Raw genomic sequence first — 22,006 nt, 5'->3', positions numbered from 1 at the left:
CTTTCCTGTCAAGACAAATGGCAGACATTAGTTGCAGATAGAAATCAGACATGGCTTTTGAGTTGATTTGTTTTGCTAGGCAATTATAGCTTTATTTCTAGGGATGCTTTTCTTTTACCTATCAAAAAGAAATTCTTGGAAAGAGACAATAATGTTTAAAAATGTTTTTAAAGAGTCATTAAAATGTTACTGTTATTTTAAGGTAGGAAGAAGTCACTCTATATAGAGGACCTTGAATGCCAGGCCAAGGAGTAGGGGCTTTGACTTACAGGTAACATCAGTGAAGATTTCGAATGATGAAAGTCTTTTAGGAAGATTAATCAGGCTAGGAACCCTGAGCTCTTAAGGCTACCCCAGTGGAACAGCATGCTTTGCCAAGTCAGAGAGGTTAGTAGTATGGCCCCAGACATGGCTAATATATTTGCCATCTAAGGATCAGCCAAATTAAGCCCAGAGAGGCTTCTCGACAATAATCCACAAGGACCAGGTACCAACATACGGAAGGAGAATCCACAGCAATTAAATAAGGAATCCCTGAAGGAGTGAAGGATTCTGGTAGTATGCGTAGGATGTATTGGAAATATGAAAAACCAGAGGTGGGGAGACCAGTTGGGAGATTATTGCAATAATCCAAGTGTGTAGTAACAAGGTCTTAGGTAAGGGTGATAATGGAGGAAAATGAAAGAGAGAGATGAGTTAAAAAAAGATTGCAGAGGCTGAATGGGTAAGATTTGGCAACCATATGGCCATGAATAAATGAAAGAGCCTTTAGTAAACACTTATTATGTGCTAGGCACATATAAGTGTTGTAGGTCTCTGCCCTCAATGCACTAGCATTCTCCTAGTCACCTCACTGGGGAGTGGTGGCTAGAAAAAAGGAATTTTGGTCTGGGGAGACAGAGAGACGGCAAGTAGAAAATAGCACAGTCCATTGTTGGGTCCTTTCTGGTCATGATGGTGGTATTGATTTGATTTTTGTTCTCAAAGCAAATGGTAGCAAGTGAAGGGGACTATATGAGGGGCAGAGCAGGTGGAAAAGTACCCTGGTTGCTTGATAAAGATGCCTGGAGAACATATAAAGTGTGGTCTAGGGTTGGTCAGATATAGTAAGGTGAATCTTTACTTACTAACTCACTGATCAGAAAGTTCAGCTCTAGAGAGGACTTCCAAAGGGAATCAATGGGGAATGTGCATTTATATAGCCTTTACTATGTACCAGAGGGAACTAGATGGCTAAGTGGGTAGAGTGCTGGGCCTCCAGTCAAGAAGACCTGACTTCAAAATCTGACAGCTTCAGATACTCATCTGTGTGACCCTGGGCAAATCACTTAACTCTGTCTACCTTGATCCACTGGAGAAAGAAATGGCAAACCACTCCAGTAGCTTTGCCAAGAAAACCCCTTGAACAATATTGACATGTTGTACAGTGTCACTAAGATTCAGAAACAATTGAATGACTGAACAACATCAATATTATCTCATTTGATCTTCACTTCAATCCTTCGAGGTAGATGATGGTATTATTTACAATTGAGAAAATTGAGGCAACCAGATTAAGTGACCAGCTGAAGGTCACACAGCTCCCAAATGTCTTGAGGAGAGATTTGAATTTAGGTCTTCCTATTTTTCAGACCTAGTGTGCTGGAAACTGTGCCATCAGTTGCTTCAAAAGCTGGGGGATGGGGAAGGAGATGTAAAGATATTTATGAATTTTTCTGCTTAGGTGACAGAGTGATGATTTTTTTTAAACCTTTACCTTCAGTTTTAGAATCAAATTTGTTTATTGATTCCAAGATGAAAGAGCAGTAAAGGCTAGGCAACAGGGGTAAATTGACTTGCCCAGGGTCACCCTGCTAGGACCTATCTGAAACTGGATTTGAACCCAGGACCTCACTTCCATCTCCAGACTTGGCTCTCTATCCACTGAGCTACCTAGCTGCCTCTAATGATATTTAAAATAGAGAAGTAAGAGGGGGCAGATGGGTAGCTCCATGAATTGAGAACCAGGCCTGGGTTCAAATCTGGAATCAGAGGCACTTCCTAGCTGTGTGACCCTGGAAAAGTCACTTAACTCCCATTGCCTACCCCCTTTCCACTCTTCTGCCTTAGACACAATACACAGTATTGGTTTTTAAATGGAAGGTAAGAATTTTTTTAAACTAGAGACATGATTAGATATATAGAGATAGTTTGGGGTCAAGAAGATGGATTTGGTTCTAATTCCAGCTGGTAGAGGTTGTGTGACCTCAATCAAGGGACTTAATCTCTCAGGTCCTCAGGTTCCTTATTTGTCAATGAGAATGCCTCTCATCTTTACAGATTTGGTGTGTGTGTGTGTTAAGACAAAATCACATAATATAAATGGAAGCATTTGGGCAGACAAAAACACTAAATATGAGGTGACATTATGGATTTGATTTCAGAAATATTGGTCACTGTCTTCAGTGTCTTCAAGTTTCTGAAGGACTGACATATGAAGAAAGGATTGCATGTGCTCTGCTTGGCCTTCAGGGGTGGGACCTCAGAGCAATGGGTATGAATTGCAGAGGGCCAGATTCAAACATGGTATATGAGAGAACTTCCTAACAGTAGGAATTGTCCCAAAGTGGAATGTGTTGCTTTACAAAATATTAAGTTTCTAGTCCCTGGAAGTACAGATTGGTCAACCCTTTCGGGGATCATAGACTCATAGATAAAACTGGAAGAAATGTCAAAAGTCTAGCGTCTAGTCCAATCTGTTTTACACATGAGAAAATAGAGGAATGAAGGGAAATGACTTGTCCAAGGTCACAAGTGTCAGAGGAAGTATTTGAACCCTTGTCATCTGACTCAAAAGGCCCTTTCCATCATATAAGGCTGCCTCCCTAATATTATACAGGAGATTCTTGTTCAGGTTTAGGGTGAACAAGGTGACCTCTGAGATCCCTTCTAACTCTGAGAGTCCATAATTCTATAAGTTTTAAATGATTATGTTTATGAAAGTTCAGAATCAAGCTTTTAAGAGGACAAGTGGAGATGTAGAACTTTTTGTCCAAATAAGGTAGATTGGGGAATCATTTGTATAGAAGAGAAGTGGAAACTATGAAATATTTATAATATTTATATTTACTATGAAATATTTATAACCTAACTGACTTGGCAGAAGTAGTAGAGTATATCAGATAGAGAGCTGATCTGGGAGTTAGGAAGAACTAGGTTCAATTCCCAGTACCTAATGGCTGTGAGATCCTGGGAAAGTCACTTAATTTCTTGAAGTTCAAGAAGCAGGAAGCAGGAAGTTCAGGTCTGTCTTGGTTGAAGGGATTTCCTCACCTGGAGTTACCTTCCTATACCAGTGAAAGTAAATCATAAATTTACATCCTCAATTCACAAGACCAACAAGAATAAATAAAAACCAAGCAGACACAGAATACTTTCAGGTTTGCAAGGTATTTTACATTCCCTCTCACCCTCTCCATGACCTCATTGGAGCCTGATGACAGTTCTCTGAAGGGAGTATTGTAGGTATTAAGATTCCCATTTTACAGGGCCTTACAGATCTCTCAGCCTCAGTTTCCTCACATGTAAAATGAAAGTAGTAATCATAACTACCTCACAGGGTGGTTGTGAGGATTAAATGGGATGACGTATAAAGTGTTTTGCAAACTATAAACTGATATATACATATATATATGCATGCTAGCTAGCTATTTCACAGAACCTTTTAAATATTTGAAGGAAGCAGTCATAAACTTCTTTAGTTCTTCTAGTCTATTCTCATATGGTATAGTTTTCAGTCTTCCTGTTTATGTCTTTGGTGAGGGTCCTATCTTTCCATTTTTCAGACAGGAAGATGGAGTTCCCTTGTTGTGGGAGACATATGTGTGTGTGTACACATACACATGTATATATGTACATATATACACACACAGATATACCCTTACATATATCTATCAGGACCAGAGGATGCTGAGGAGGGTCTTGACCTGGAGGGTCTCCTCCTTGAGAGTACTATAGAGCTAAGAACTCCCACCCACCCCAGCCAATAAAAGGGAACAGCTAGAAGCTAGAGAAATGCAATCTTCTTGGCAAGAGAGAGGCTAACTAGCTTGATTTAGTGCATCTCTGTCACTAACAGGGCCAGGGACTTAGCTTCTTCATTTTAAGGCTGGGCTAATGGGAGGCTGGCCATCTTCCCTAAATGGTGCTAAGAAAACATCCAAATACTTATTAAAATAATAAGTGACCAGGCTAGGGTCAGAGACTCAGACTCCAAAATCAAGCCCTGTCCTGGAGTCTGAAACTGTTTCTAAATGTCACACCCAAGGCTGGAAGGGGATGGATACCCCCTCAGTGGTGGAGCAGGATACAGCCTAGGATTTATATAAACAAACCTCAGGTGATTCCTGCCTGGAGGCCAGGGCTCCTTCAGGTAAACATTCATCTTCCTCTTGGATTTGGGTACTGGAAATAGTTTAGGTAGGGGAAGGCATAAAGGAGGAGGCTGAAACTTATGAATGCATTTGCCATTCTTGTGTCTGTCTTTGGCAGAACTTCTTTTACCTGTTACTACTCTTGGTGACTGGTGTCACAGTTTGGTGATATTGGGGATCCTAGTGGTAGGAGCGAGTCTGGGTTCCCCAAGGGTATGTACATGTGTGTAGGTCAGTTCTAGGTCAGGCTCTGAAGTTAAAAGGCCAATGTTGCCTTCCCTGAATTGGTTGGGTCAAGGTGATCCAAGCCCCCTAGACTGCTCATCAAAATGGCACTTTGGTAGAGTGATGGCATATGAGAACAGGTCATTCACTTCAAGACCTACTCCTAAGCCTCATCTGTGATCTCTCTCCTTTTTTCTTTCCTCTGTCCTTTCTCCAAAACCCCCACCAGTCAACATTGGCAGAGGGACTTGGCTAGTTGTATATTTTCTCAATCTCCATCACAAGCAGAGAGAGAGTGAGGCCCAGGGTTCCAGGCAAAGCAACTTGAAATGCCTGAAATCTGAGGCATAAGGAGCTAGGGGCTTGGCTATGAGGGACCCACATCTAGGGTTTAGAGTCTTAGGGACCATTAGATGTGATTAACCCCTGATACTTTCTGAGGACCTTGGGTGTAGGGTTCAGTGTCTGAGGGCATAGGTCTGGGCAATGTCCTATCTAGCTTTCTATTTCTCTCTCCCTTCCTCCCTCCCTCCCCCCTACTGTATCTATCTATCTATCTATCTATCTATCTATCTATCTATCATCCATCTATCATCTCTCTCCTATCTACCATATCTATCATCCATCTATACATCCATCTCTCTATCTATCTACTATATTTATCCACCCATCCATCCATCTATGTCTATCATCCATCCATCTATCATCCTTCTATCATCTCTCTCCCTATCTACTGTATCTATCATCCATCTATACATCCATCTCTCTATCTACTATATTTATCCACCCATCCATCCATCTATGTCTATCATCCATCCATCTATCATCCTTCTATCATCTCTCTCCCTATCTACTGTATCTATCATCCATCTCTCTATCCTTATCTACTGTATCTATTATCTATCCATCCATCTCTCTATCATCTATCCATCCATCTCTCTTATCATCTCTCTATCTCTCTGTCTCCTGTATCTATCCATCCATCTATCCATCTATCTACCTATCTCCTATATCTATCCATCCATCTATCTGTCTATCATCCATCCATCTATCATCATTCTATCATCTCTCTCCCTGTCTACTGTATCTATCATCCATCTCTCTATCATCTCTCTCTCCTGTATCTATCCATCCATCTATCTATCTATCTATCTATCTATCTATCTATCTATCTATCCATCTATCTATCTCTCTTTCTCCCCACCTACTATATCTATCATCCATTTATCCATCCATCTCTTTCTCTCTGACTTTCTCTCTTCCTATCTACTATATCTATCCATTGTTCTATCCATCCATCTATCCATCTATCATCTCTCTTTCCCCCACCTACTGTATCTATTCATCTATCTATCCATATATTCATCTATCCAACCAACATCCATCCAGCCACCTATATCTCTATCTCTATATATAATCTTCAAATCCAGTCTCTGTCACTTGTATTTCCTGATTCCCAGAGAACTCTGCAAACCTTAAAGGGCTAAAGAAGCTAGATTTGATGGAAATATTAATCATTTTTACCCAGGAAATGGGGAGGGATCTGAGGAAGCCCAAATGTGAGGTTTAGGATTAAAGAAGAAGGGATGTTAGAAATTATCTAGTTCAACTCCCTCATTTTACAGATGAAGAAACTGAGGCCCTCAGAGGGGAAATGATTTGCTCAAATAGTAAGTAGTCGAGTCAGGAAATGAACCTAAATCTTTTTACTATAAAAGGACCCAAACATGGGAGATGCTCAGGATATTGTGGGAATATTAGATTTATAATGGTAAAATGAGCCAGAGAAGGAAAAGAGAAACCACTCTCGTATCTTTGCCAAGAAAACCCCAAATAGGGTCATAAAGAGTTAGACTGGACTGAAAAATGACTTGAATATAGGTGGTCTAGAATGGAGTGAGAGGCTTGGGCATGGCCTCTGAGAGTGGGGACCCCAGGGTAAAGGGGGTAGAGATTAGGTCCTGAACAGACACAATGAAAGACTCTCAATTTTTAGGCTCAAGGGTGGAGTGGTCAGCATATGGCCTCTGAATTAGACCTTTGTTTACCACCTCTAAGGGCCATGTGAAGCCTCTTCCCCAGTCTGTAGGGGGCCATCTGTGCTCTGAGAATCTGGGCAAAGGTTCCCCAATACCTGGAAAGGGTGAGACTCTCCTTCCTCAGGGTGGTGCCTTCTTCCAGAGACTGAGCCCTGGCTGTCACTGATGAGGCTGACCTGGGAGGGCTCAAGGTGGAGTTGCTGGGCTCCCCCAGGCTTTAGAGATGCTCCTAGGCAGAAGAGAAGTTTAAAAGCCTGCCTCTAATGCCTTGGACAAGTCACTTAACCCCTCAGGGCCTCAGTTGCCTTTCCTGTAAAACTAGTGGGTTTAGCTGAGATGGTCTCAGTGACACTTCCCAGGAAAGTGTCATTAATGCTGTGAGCTTAGCCCAGCTGGACTTTGGGGCACTCTTGGTTGATGTTGGCCCAAGCAGGCTGGGTGTGACAGTTAGGTCTGCTTCGTGTGGCTTCTCTTGAGTGGAGAATGGAGGAGTCTTAGAGCCCTGCCCCAACTGATCCCAAAGGCCCGAGGGTCCCACAGTTCAGAGTCCTTCCTGTTTATTTTTAGTGGGGAAATTGAGGCAAGATAAATCAGGCTCTTGGAGCCAGGCAGTGCTGGCTTGTTTGGTTTATGACAAAGAATGCTCTCCACCTCCAGAGAAAGAACTGTGGGGGTAGAAATGCAGATGAAAATATATGATTTTCACTATGTATTTGGGTATATGTTGGGGGTTTAGTTCTATAAGATTATTCACTTACAAAAATGAAAAAAATGTAGTTTGTGCCATAATACTGTATAACCCAGATTGAATTGCTTGTCAGCTCCGGAAGGGAGGAGAGAAGGTGGGAGGGAGACAATATGGGTCATATGACTTTGGAAAACTTATGTGGAAATTTGTTATTAAAAATTTTATTAAAGTAAAAAGACTTCTCTGGGAAGGATTTGGCCTTGGCCTTATGGTGGGGGATGAAGGACAAGGAGGAGATAGCGGTCCCCCCCCTTTTTTTAACCCTTACCTTCTGTCCTTGAATTGATACTAAGTGTTGGTTCCAAGGCAGAAGAGCAATAAGGGCCAGGCAACTGGGGTTAAGTGACTTGTCCAGGGTCACACAGCTAGGAGTTATCTGAGGCTAGATTTGAACCCAGGACCTCTCATCTCTGGGTCTGGCTCTCATTGCACCTTGCTGCCCCCCCGTCCCCTTTTCTCTTTATTTTTGAAGGCATTAGGGCTCTGGGCTTGGTCTATCTGCGTCACTTACTTCACTTGGATCAGACCCTTCTAGATCCTAAGCACAGAAAGAATTAGACCCAGAAGTTTCTAGAATTCAGAAATAAGAAGGATAGACAGTATCCTTCTGCCTTCAGGTCCAGGGAGGGAGGGAGCTGCCTATGTCGGGGTCTATGCCGGAGTCCCCAGACATTGGAAAGGGCTGGATCTGGAGAACAGCTTGCTGACCCACTCATGGTCATGCCTCATGGCTTAGAGGTGGGGTCACACACACACACAAACACATACACATGTATATATACATATATACACACACACACATAGACATACAGAGACACAGGCAGGCAGATGTAGACACAGACACACACAGGTACACACAGACAGACACACACAGAGACACACACATATGTATATATATACATCTATACATATACAGACACATAGACATACAGAGACACAGACAGGCAGACGTAGACACAGACACACACAGCTACACACAGACAGATACACAGACACATAGACATACAGACACAGACAGGCAGACGTAGACACAGACACACACAGGTACACACAGACAGATACACAGACACATAGACATACAGAGATACAGACAGGCAGACATAGACACAGACACACACAGGCACACACATACAGACACACACAGACACACGCGTATATATACATCTATACATACACAGACACATAGACATACAGACACAGACAGGCAGACGTAGACACAGACACACACAGGTACACACAGACAGATACACAGACACATAGACATACAGACACAGACAGGCAGACGTAGACACAGACACACACAGGTACACACAGACACACGCGTATATATACATCTATACATACACACACAGATACACAGACACATAGACATACAGAGACACAGACAGGCAGATGTAGACACAGACACACACAGGTACACACAGACAGATACACAGACACATAGACATACAGACACAGACAGGCAGACATAGACACAGACACACACAGGCACACACATACAGACACACACAGACACACGCGTATATATACATCTATACATACACAGACACATAGACATACAGACACAGACAGGCAGACGTAGACACAGACACACACAGGTACACACAGACAGATACACAGACACATAGACATACAGACACAGACAGGCAGACGTAGACACAGACACACACAGGTACACACAGACACACGCGTATATATACATCTATACATACACACACAGATACACAGACACATAGACATACAGAGACACAGACAGGCAGATGTAGACACAGACACACACAGGTACACACAGACAGATACACAGACACATAGACATACAGACACAGACAGGCAGACGTAGACTCAGACACACACAGCTACACACAGATAGATACACAGACACATAGACATACAGACACGCAGACGTAGACACAGACACACACAGGTACACACAGACAGATACACAGACACATAGACATACAGACACAGGCAGGCAGACGTAGACACAGACACACACAGATACACAGACACATAGACATACAGACACAGGCAGGCAGACGTAGACACAGACACACACAGGTACACACAGACAGATACACAGACACATAGACATACAGACACAGGCAGGCAGACGTAGACACAGACACACACAGGTACACACAGACACACGCGTATATATACATCTATACATACACACACAGATACACAGACACATAGACATACAGACACAGACAGGCAGACGTAGACACAGACATACACAGGTACACACAGACACACGCGTATATATACATCTATACATACACACACAGATACACAGACACATAGACATACAGACACAGACAGGCAGACGTAGACACAGACACACACAGGTACACACAGACACACGCGTATATATACATCTATACATACACACACAGATACACAGACACATAGACATACAGACACAGACAGGCAGACGTAGACACAGACACACACAGGTACACACAGACACACGCGTATATATACATCTATACATACACACAGATACACAGACACATAGACATACAGACACAGACAGGCAGACGTAGACACAGACACACACAGGTACACACAGACACACGCGTATATATACATCTATACATACACACACAGATACACAGACACATAGACATACAGACACAGGCAGGCAGACGTAGACACAGACACACACAGATACACAGACACATAGACATACAGACACAGGCAGGCAGACGTAGACACAGACACACACAGGTACACACAGACACACGCGTATATATACATCTATACATACACACACAGATACACAGACACATAGACATACAGACACAGGCAGGCAGACGTAGACACAGACACACACAGATACACAGACACATAGACATACAGACACAGGCAGGCAGACGTAGACACAGACACACACAGGTACACACAGACAGATACACAGACACATAGACATACAGACACAGGCAGGCAGACGTAGACACAGACACACACAGGTACACACAGACACACGCGTATATATACATCTATACATACACACAGATACACAGACACATAGACATACAGACACAGGCAGGCAGACGTAGACACAGACACACACAGGTACACACAGACACACGCGTATATATACATCTATACATACACACACAGATACACAGACACATAGACATACAGACACAGACAGGCAGACGTAGACACAGACACACACAGGTACACACAGACACACGCGTATATATACATCTATACATACACACACAGATACACAGACACATAGACATACAGACACAGACAGGCAGACGTAGACACAGACACACACAGGTACACACAGACACACGCGTATATATACATCTATACATACACACACAGATACACAGACACATAGACATACAGACACAGACAGGCAGACGTAGACACAGACACACACAGGTACACACAGACACACGCGTATATATACATCTATACATACACACACAGATACACAGACACATAGACATACAGACACAGGCAGGCAGACGTAGACACAGACACACACAGCTACACACAGACACATAGACATACAGACACAGACAGGCAGACGTAGACACAGACACACACAGGTACACACAGACAGATACAAAGACACATAGACATACAGACACAGACAGGCAGACGTAGACACAGACACACACAGGTACACACAGACGCACGCGTATATATACATCTATACATACACACACAGATACACAGACACATAGACATACAGAGACACAGACAGGCAGACGTAGACACAGACACACACAGGTACACACAGACAGATACACAGACACATAGACATACAGACACAGGCAGGCAGACGTAGACACAGACACACACAGGTACACACAGACACACGCGTATATATACATCTATACATACACACAGATACACAGACACATAGACATACAGACACAGGCAGGCAGACGTAGACACAGACACACACAGGTACACACAGACACACGCGTATATATACATCTATACATACACACACAGATACACAGACACATAGACATACAGACACAGACAGGCAGACGTAGACACAGACACACACAGGTACACACAGACACACGCGTATATATACATCTATACATACACACACAGATACACAGACACATAGACATACAGACACAGACAGGCAGACGTAGACACAGACACACACAGGTACACACAGACACACGCGTATATATACATCTATACATACACACACAGATACACAGACACATAGACATACAGACACAGACAGGCAGACGTAGACACAGACACACACAGGTACACACAGACACACGCGTATATATACATCTATACATACACACACAGATACACAGACACATAGACATACAGACACAGGCAGGCAGACGTAGACACAGACACACACAGCTACACACAGACACATAGACATACAGACACAGACAGGCAGACGTAGACACAGACACACACAGGTACACACAGACAGATACAAAGACACATAGATATACAGACACAGACAGGCAGACGTAGACACAGACACACACAGGTACACACAGACGCACGCGTATATATACATCTATACATACACACACAGATACACAGACACATAGACATACAGAGACACAGACAGGCAGACGTAGACACAGACACACACAGGTACACACAGACAGATACACAGACACATAGACATACAGACACAGACAGGCAGACGTAGACACAGACACACACAGGTACACACAGACACACGCGTATATATACATCTATACATACACACACAGATACACAGACACATAGACATACAGAGACACAGACAGGCAGACGTAGACGCAGACACACACAGGTACACACAGACACACGCGTATATATACATCTATACATACACACACAGATACACAGACACATAGACATACAGACACAGACAGGCAGACGTAGACACAGACACACACAGGTACACACAGACACACGCGTATATATACATTTATACATACACACACAGATACACAGACACATAGACATACAGACACAGACAGGCAGACGTAGACACAGACACACACAGGTACACACAGACACACGCGTATATATACATCTATACATACACACACAGATACACAGACACATAGACATACAGACACAGACAGGCAGACGTAGACACAGACACACACAGGTACACACAGACACACGCGTATATATACATCTATACATACACACACAGATACACAGACACATAGACATACAGACACAGACAGGCAGACGTAGACACAGACACACACAGGTACACACAGACACACGTGTATATATACATCTATACATACACACACAGATACACAGACACATAGACATACAGACACAGACAGGCAGACGTAGACACAGACACACACAGGTACACACAGACACACGCGTATATATACATCTATACATACACACACAGATACACAGACACATAGACATACAGACACAGGCAGGCAGACGTAGACACAGACACACACAGGTACACACAGACAGATACACAGACACATAGACATACAGACACAGGCAGGCAGACGTAGACACAGACACACACAGGTACACACAGACACACGCGTATATATACATCTATACATACACACACAGATACACAGACACATAGACATACAGACACAGACAGGCAGACGTAGACACAGACACACACAGGTACACACAGACACACGCGTATATATACATCTATACATACACACACAGATACACAGACACATAGACATACAGACACAGACAGGCAGACGTAGACACAGACACACACAGGTACACACAGACACACGCGTATATATACATCTATACATACACACACAGATACACAGACACCTAGACATACAGAGACACAGACAGGCAGATGTAGACACAGACACACACAGGTACACACAGACAGATACACAGACACATAGACATACAGACACAGACAGGCAGACGTAGACACAGACACACACAGGTACACACAGACAGATACACAGACGCATAGACATATAGACACAGACAGGCAGACGTAGACACAGACACACACAGGTACACACAGACAGATACACAGACACATAGACATACAGACACAGACAGGCAGACGTAGACACAGACACACACAGATACACACAGACAGATACACAGACACATAGTCATACAGACACAGACAGGCAGACGTAGACACAGACACACACAGGTACACACAGACAGATACACAGACACATAGACATACAGACACAGACAGGCAGACGTAGACACAGACACACACAGGTACACACAGACAGATACACAGACACATAGACATACAGAGACACAGACAGGCAGACGTAGACACAGACACACACAGGTACACACAGACAGATACACAGACAGGCAGACGTAGACACAGACACACACAGGTACACACAGACAGATACACAGACACACACACACATCTATAAAAGAAGAGGTGAGGCTAGCTGGTTTGGGAGATCCCTTCCAGTCCTAGGTTTCGGCTAGCACGCTGGGCTGGGTGTGGGGAGGAGTGGAGAGGGCGGAAGGCATCTGCGTAGGGTCTTGGGGAGATGTTGACTGGCCATTGGGGATTTCAGGGTGGCTGCTCTTCGTTCTGTCCCCGTTCATGTACACACCCAGGGTTCAAGGATCCGAGCTCTAGCCCTCATCCTAAGGACAGGGAGAGCTGGAGGGCGGGTGGGGTGCGGTCCACTGCCCCCCCACGTGGGCTCCCATCCCCCTGGCCTGCCCTGCTCTCCGCTCCCTGCAGATGACGTAGCTGGACTGAGTAGCTTCCCTCAGGCTGCCCAGCTGAGCCCTGGAGCTTGGCCTTGTTCTGCGAGAGGGTGGGTGGGGCAGAGCCATCAGGCGCTGAGTCTTGGGGGTGGGTCCTTCATCAGAGGGGATTGAGGCTGGGGGCTGCTCCTGGGATCTGTGACACAGTGAGGGTGTTGTTTCTACATCTGAAGGCTGTTGGTAGGGCTGGGCTCACTTTGAGCATGGTGGGGATGAAGGAAGGGACTGCAGGGTGGGAGGAGGGCAGGAAGACTTGTCCTGGGAAGCCCATGGGGAGGCCCCTTCTCTCCCTGGGGATGGTGCGGCCTCATGCTTAGGGCATAGGGATGATGAGTTGGCCTCCCAGAGCTCCTTTGCCACTTGCTGCTTTGAACTTGGGAGGAGGTTCTGAGGTCTCCTCTGCCTTTTAAGACAGTGTTAAAAATGAACACTCTGGGGGGCAGCTGGGTAGCTCAGTGGGTTGAGAATCAGGCCTAGAGATGGGAGGTCCTGGGTTCAAATCTGGCCTCAGACACTTCCCAGCTGTGCGACCCTGGGCAAGTCACTTGACCTCCACTGCCTAGCCCTTACCACTCTTCTGCCTTGGAACCAATACACAGTATTGATTCCAAGATGGAAGATAAAGGCTTTTATTTTTTTTTAAATTATTGCTAACTTGTTTTTATACGATTTTTGTTACAAAAAATATTCCCTCCTGGAGTAGCTGGGTAGCTCAGTGGATTGAGAGTTAGACCTAAAGATGGGTGGTCCTGGGTTCAAATCTGTCCTCAAACATTTCCTAGCTGTGTGACCCTGGGCAAGTCATTTAACCCCCATGGCCTAGCCCTTGCCACTCTTCTTGCCTTGGAACCAATACACAGTATTGACTCCAAGACGGAAGGTAAGGGTTTTAAAAAAAAAAATTAACATTCTGGAAATATGTTTTTGCATGGTGGTATGTGTATAGTCCGGATCAGATTGCTGGCCATCATTGGGAGGGGGAGACCATTTGGACCATATAACTTCAGAAACCTTATGTGGAAAATTGTTATTACATGTAATTGGTAAAATAAAATCTTTATTAAACTTAAAAAGAATGAAATAAAAGAGATAGAAAGCAGTGGGTTCCTTGTCCTTGAAGGTCAGGCAGACGTTAGATGATCACTTAGGAACATCCTCAGGGAGAACTTCAGAGGACTCCTGTAACTCTGAGCTTCTGTAGGGTGACCCATCCAGCCTATCAAAGGGGGTCCCTGAAAAGGAGGAGGATAGCGGGCCTTCTGAGATACGGAAGGGGTTATGGATACAGAATGATGGCTTCCGCCCCTCTCAGAGACCACGCAGGATTTAGGAAAGGCACCCCAGAGCCTAGAGAGTGACCCCTGAGCTCCTGACTCTCCTCTGGGCCATTTTCGTGTTCTTCTAACTCTCAGAATCCTTGGCCTTGGGGTCCGCTTCTTATACAACACCCCCAAGACCCTGTAAGAGTTCTGTAAGACAGGGCTGGGCTGCTTAGCATCAATGGGCGTGCATCAGCAATGCTTGTCAGGCCCAGACGTGGTTTATAAGTGGTGAATCATGACGGGCAATGTGGGCATCACCTTGTGGTTGGCTCTCTGCCTGGCCGGCTGACCCCTCCTGTCGTGGCTCTTGTTGCCAGTGCCAGACCATGAACTATGTGGGCCAGTTGGCGGAGACGGTGTATGAAGCAGTGAAAGAACTATACCAAGGCCTGAACCCTGCCACACTATCGGGTGGTGTCGATGTGCTAGTAGTGAAACATCCAGATGGCTCCTTCCTCTGCTCCCCTTTCCACGTTCGCTTTGGCAAGCTGGATGTCCTGCGAACCCGGGAGCAGGTGGTGAGTTGCAGGGTCAGGGGAAGCCCCTCCGGCATCTCTTTGCCTCTGGGTCGTCTTGGCTCCGGGCCTGAGTATTGTCCTGGAGGAAGGGAGAGCCTCCCTCCCCTGGGGATTTACCAGGGGACCGCTCTCTGCTCCACAGGTGATCGGGCTGGGGGGGTGGCACCATCTCCAGCTTCCGGCAGAGAGCTCCTTGGGCTAGGGGTGGGGAGATGGGGCAATGGCTTCCGAGGGCGGAGTTTGAGTCCTAGCTCGTCTCCTTTCTATCTGTGTGCCGCTGAACATCCCCAAAGACTCGGTGTCCTTCTCTTTAAAATGAGAACACTGGGCTAACCCTGACCAATATGGACAAAGGGGAATTACCCGAGACACACGGTTCACTCACCCCTTCTCAGGTTGACATTGAAATTAATGGGAAGCCAGTGGACCTGCAAATGAAATTAGGAGTCGATGGAGAAGCTTTCTTTGTCCAGGAACCAGAAAGTAGTGAAGTGAGTGTATCAGCCTAATCTAAGTCTCTTTTCTCCCCTGCCCTGGCCACAGATTTTCTAAATAACCTCTGCCTTTCCCTTTGCTTTCTACTCAGCTCCCAAAGGGCCAGGGTGGGCCTGAGTGCATTGCCAGACCAATCTGTGGGTCTATATTTTGGGGAGATCTTCAAAGGGTCCCTGGGATCTGGGATGAAGCCCTGCCAATATTCACACTATATAGCACGCAGGCCACTTGCTGCTCTAAGTGTGAGGCACGGGCTTTGGAGGAACCTTGGAAAACCTGGATTTAAACTGGGCCTGACACTAGTTGTGTGACCCTGGATATGTCACTTTATGTCTTTGCAACTCATTTTTCTTAAGGGTTCTTACATAGATCAAACAAGCAAAGTGTTCTGCAAGCATCAAAGCCATAAATTCCTGTAAGTGTTCAGCCCTTTATTGAACACTTACTCTGTTTTGGCTGCTGAAGAAATAATGATCATTATTATTTTCTAGGCAATAAGGTTAACAAAATGATTTTCCCATAACAGTCCTCTGAGATAATGCAAATATTTTCCCCCAATTTGTTTTGGCCCCTGAAGAAATAATGATCATTATTATTTTCTAGGCATTAAGGTTGACAAACTGGTTTCCCCACAATAATGCAGATAATGCAGATATTCTTTCCCCCAATTTGTGTATGAGGAAATTGTATCTCAAAGAAGGGGAGCGACTTCAATCCATCCATCCATCTATAAATGTTAAGTAATCATTATGTGCTGGACTCTAGAGTGAAAATCTGGTGATACAAAGAAAGGCAAAAACGCATCCCAGCCTACCCCAAGGAGCTTACATTCTAATGGGAGAAGGAAGATACATAAATAATTTGGTACTCATAAGAAGGAGAGAGTAGATGGGAAATAAGAGGAAAATCATTAGCAGTTGGGATCACGCCCTTATGTGTGTGTGTATGTATGTATGAATGAATGAATGAATGTATGTATGTATGTATGTATGTATGTACAGAGAGACTGGGAAATGCCTCATGGAGAAGGTGATATTTGAGCAAAGATTTGAAGGAAGCCAGCAAGTGGAGGTGGAGAAAGAAAGTGTTCCAGGCAGAAGGGACAGCTAGTATAAAAGTATGGAAGCAGGAGATGGGGTAGGCCAGAGTGGCTAGAGTGAAGGAGGGAAGTAAAGTGTAAGAAGCCTGGGAAAGGGACGAGGGTCCAGGTTGTGAAGGGTAGAAGAACCAGGACTAGAATTCAAGTCTCCTAAATATCGTCCTACCTTTCTACTACATCACACAAAGTGCCAAACATCCTCTGGACTCCTGACCTCTGCCTGAATAGTGTCTTAAACCTAATAGGCCTTCTGTGCACATTTGCATGGAGAGAGTGGGCAGTCTAAGAAGGCTTCCAAGTGCTCACAGGGTCTCCTTTGGGCCTGACACTCCTTGTCCCCAGGAGGAGCTCCCCTTCAGCCAGTGTTGTTCGTCTTTCCCTCTGAATGGCTCGAAAGAGATAATGTCAGACTTCTTTGTGGATACCCGAAGAAAGACCCCCAAATCATCCAGCATCATTCGGAAGAAGCGCCTCCGGAAGAAGGCCAAGAAGAAGAATGAGAAACGATTAGGATCAGCAGTGACAGCAGATACAAGTTCTGATGAGCTGGAAGAAGCATATGAGACATTCCTAGAAGAAAAGGAGATCACAGACTCTTCCTTGTGAGTGAGAAGGCCATGACAGGTTGGGATTTAGCTCTCGGTCCTCAAAATTGGGTGGGTTAGGCCTTCCTATTCAGGTCCATCGAAGGAAGATGAGTCTTTCTCAGCTAAGCATATAGGTCAACAAATATTAGCAGGTACAGTGCTTGACCCTGGGGAGGGGAGTGATATAGAAATCTACCATGGGTTCCCTGCCCTTGTTTGTATGTATATGGTGGAGAAAAGGGGGAATTTGTCTAGTTGGAAAGAGAAGCAGGCATAGAACAATTAGAGTCATTTAAGGGAATATATATGGGGATATATATATATATGTGGTATAGAAAGAATAGTTACTAACCACTGTAACTAATATCTATCATAACAATAGCTACCACATATATAGGATTATATATATTTCAAGGATTGCAAAACACTCTATATATTTTATTTCATTTAATCTTCACAACCCAACATAGGAGGTACTGTCATTATTCCCATTTTATTGATGAGGAAACTGAGATAGGGCCAAATCAAGTGATTTGTCTAGGGTCACATAACTAGTATCTGGGCCAAGATTCAAACTCAGAGGACAAAGACAGAAGCTTCTTACCAATCGGCGTGTGATCTCCCCTCTCTCCCCTGATACGTTACACTTTGGCTGGACTCCATGAATTCACAGGACCTCATTTCTAACTTCTCTCAGCTATGAGATACCTTAGAAATCATTAAATCAAACCCCTTCATTTTGCAAATGAGGAAATTAAGATGTAGTTAAGGAGAAATGACATTCCCAAAGTCACATAGGCAGTCAGTAGCAGGACTATCCTACAGTCCATTTCTTCAGACTCTGGGCTCCCCAAATATCCAGGGATGATGTGGCTAATGCCAGAGCCCTGGAAACCCCTTGATCACTCAGTCAATCAGCAGGGATCTATTAAGTATTTGCTATGAGTCAGGAAGTATGCTAGGCCTTGTGATATAAGAAACAAAGAATGAAACAGTTGTTACTTAAAGGAGTTTATATTCCAATGCGGGAGACAACAATATCTAAATCATATATGACATAAAGAAAAGAAAAGAAATGCAAATCTGCATAAATTTGTTAAATATAAGGAAGCTAGAATTGAAGTCAAGAAGACTTGAATTTGACTCCTGTCTGAAACTAATTATGTGAACCCAGATAAATCCCTTCATTTCTGCCTGTCTCAGTTCCCACATCCACAAAATGGGAATAATGATAGTATCTCTTAAACAGGGTTGTGAAGATCAAATGAAATAATATATGTAAAGTGCTTTGCAAACCTTGAAGCACTATATATGTGTTAGCTTTGTTATCATAGTTACTGTACAAGATTGTTTGGGAGGGAAGGCACCAGCAGTTGGGATGGGTCAAGAAAGACCATGTGCTTGGTTTTCTTTCTTACTTTTTGAAGAGCAAAAGATATCCATTTCAGCATTGTCAAAGAGCCCAACATTTTTTCTGCTTTGAAAACTGCTCTCTCAAATCCCCAGGTTTTTAGGGACTCCCAATCAACCTGAGGCCTTGCTCTCTTGGGGCCCTGGGGAGGTACAGGACCCATGTGGCAGTAGGTATACAGGAGATGCTTCTGGTCCTCTTCTGACTTCTAGGGGTGGGCTTCTTTTTAATGTTTTTGTCTTCTAGGAGACCCAGGCATTTGGCCTTCCCTTGCTCTGTGGGTGGTGGGAGCATGACCTCTCCTTTCTCTCTCCTGTATGATGACTGTTTCCCTGTCTTACTAGGTTTCAATTTAAGGATGATGTCCATAGACAGTTTCAAAATCCATCTTTCTTCAGTTGGGGAAAGCCAGTGGAAGGAGAGGTCCAAGAATGCATCATTGGGCAGGCTCGTGGTCAGTCACTCAGTGGGGACTGCTTTTCAGGTAGCTGTAGGAAAGGAGGAGGGACGTAGCGTGCATGAAGACCACCTCCAAAGGAAAGTTCAGTGCTGGGCTGTGGCAACTACCAGCCTAGACTGCACTGGGGTGAGAGCTGAGCCAGTACAGGCCACAGGTAAGCAGCAGAGAAAGGAGATGAGCTTAGCAAAAAGAAAATAAACCTTTTATTGGCAGATATACTTTCAGTTCCTCTTCAGAATATCTAACAAACTTCAAGAGTGATTCTGAGATGGAGAAAGACTTTGACTCCAAGAAGGCTAAATGCCATAAGCAGTGCTGCTTCAGGAAGCCGATTCAGGTCAGCAAGTGGGAGCTTGCCTTTGTCCGCTCTGTTTGGGGAGAAAGAGACACGGAGAGGTTTCTCTCCAGACAGCTGTCTCTCCCCAAGGCCACAGAGTGAGCATGCGGGGCTTCCTTTGGGGACCATTAGAGAGATCCCTTATCCAAGTCACTGTCTCCCAGAGGTGTCCCAGCCTTGGGGATGGACAACACAATCCCTGAACTCAATACGATGGCCTGTGGGCCCAGTTCCCCTCTTCCCTCCTTACCCCCCATCAACTCCCTGGGGCAGGGGTAGGATCTCCAAGACCTCCAGGGCTCCTTAGATCCTGTTGACCTAATCTCTTCTCCTTGTCTGTTTGTCTGAAGGTGGAGGAAGCTGAGACTTCTGACATGAAGAAGGAAGAGAATTTCAAAGCCGCTCCTTATCTTTGGGACCAGCCAAATCATGATGTACCCAGTAGGGCAGACTCTGACTCTTTGTTACATTACGCTCATGCCATTATTGGCTCCTTTTACATGCCAACACCCCAAAGCGTACCTGTCTTTCAAACATAACAGAGGTGTTCCAATTGCCACAAATACACATTGCGCTACTTGGTAAGGAGAATAAAGCTGAGAGCACTCAGGTGTACTCCTTATCTGACTATGTAATGCCAACTGGCAGGCAGATGGTTCAGGGAGGCTCTTATCCCTTTGGGCAGAGAACCGAAAGCAAGGGAATGTGGACAGATAGGAGGTGTGGGAGAGGAAGCAGAGTGATGTCTTCCCCAGGTCAGGATCAGCCCAGATAATATTTTTAAGGTCCTGAATTTGCCTAATGCCATAGGATCTGCTCTCTCATGTCCACACTGATACTACCTAGCCTGAAATTCCTTTCCTCTGTACCCAGGTGTAACAAAGAGAAGCTATCTCATGGGACCCAAAGATATCTACCTTGAAGACTTGCCTTCCCTTAATTCAAGTAGTACTGCCCTTTACTTCCCCCCAAGGTAGTGGAATTCTTGTCATTCTCTCTTTTGTAGGGCTTTTTTAAAATTTTAATTTATTTTTCAATTAATAAAAAAATCTATTTTCTCTCTCACTTTCTTCTCCCACCCTCCCTCACTGGAAGAAAAGAACAAGAGAATTCTTGTAACAATAATGCAGAATCAAGCCAAACTAATTTCCACATTCCAAAAACTAATTCCCACAAATTCCCCCCCCCCAAATGTCATCCTTTTGTCCATCACCTCTCTGTCAGGAGATGAGTAGCATGTTTCATCATCAGTTCTCTGGAATCATGGCATAAGTCAAGAGTTTTTAAATCTTTCTAAGTTATTTTGATAATGTTTTTCTGTAATTTATTCTGCTTACTTCCCTCTTCTGTAGGCTATTATTCCCATTTGCTTATGTATGCTGGATACCTAATCTATCCCATGGTCCCTTTATTTCCTAACCAGCACAAATCATGTTGACTTATTACAGCTTTGTTGTATATATAGTTTGAGATTTGATACTGCTAGGCTCCTTCTCTCCCTACTTAAAAAAAATTATTTCCCTTGAGATTCCCCCAGTTTAATTTTGCTATCCCCCCTCCCAGTTCTATAAAGTAATCTTTTGGTTGTTTGGTCAGTATGGCACTGGATAAGTAAGTT

At 44.4% G+C, this 22,006-nt stretch overlaps 1 protein-coding gene across 3 annotated transcripts in view; it reads left to right on the top strand.

Moving 5' to 3' along the window:
• LPIN3 (lipin 3) overlaps positions 1-22,006 on the top strand; it is a 48,771-nt gene that overhangs the window by 3,250 nt on the left and 23,515 nt on the right. For all 3 annotated transcript variants that reach the window (XR_008915223.1, XM_007474331.3, XM_016428427.2), the window contains exons 2-7: positions 15,799-15,999; positions 16,395-16,490; positions 17,936-18,195; positions 20,265-20,388; positions 20,739-20,829; positions 21,262-21,361. Coding sequence is in view for 2 of the 3 variants with exons in the window: in XM_007474331.3 (XP_007474393.2) it covers positions 15,808-15,999; positions 16,395-16,490; positions 17,936-18,195; positions 20,265-20,388; positions 20,739-20,829; positions 21,262-21,361 (863 nt within the window). In the remaining variant the exon portion in view is untranslated. The remainder of the gene's footprint in view (positions 1-15,798; positions 16,000-16,394; positions 16,491-17,935; positions 18,196-20,264; positions 20,389-20,738; positions 20,830-21,261; positions 21,362-22,006) is intronic.

This window comes from Monodelphis domestica, chromosome 1 (assembly GCF_027887165.1).
Source record: "Monodelphis domestica isolate mMonDom1 chromosome 1, mMonDom1.pri, whole genome shotgun sequence".
Taxonomy (NCBI): domain Eukaryota; kingdom Metazoa; phylum Chordata; class Mammalia; order Didelphimorphia; family Didelphidae; genus Monodelphis; species Monodelphis domestica.
The sequence above is the reverse complement of the archived record's forward strand: the minus strand, read 5'-3'. Positions and strand labels throughout refer to the sequence as shown.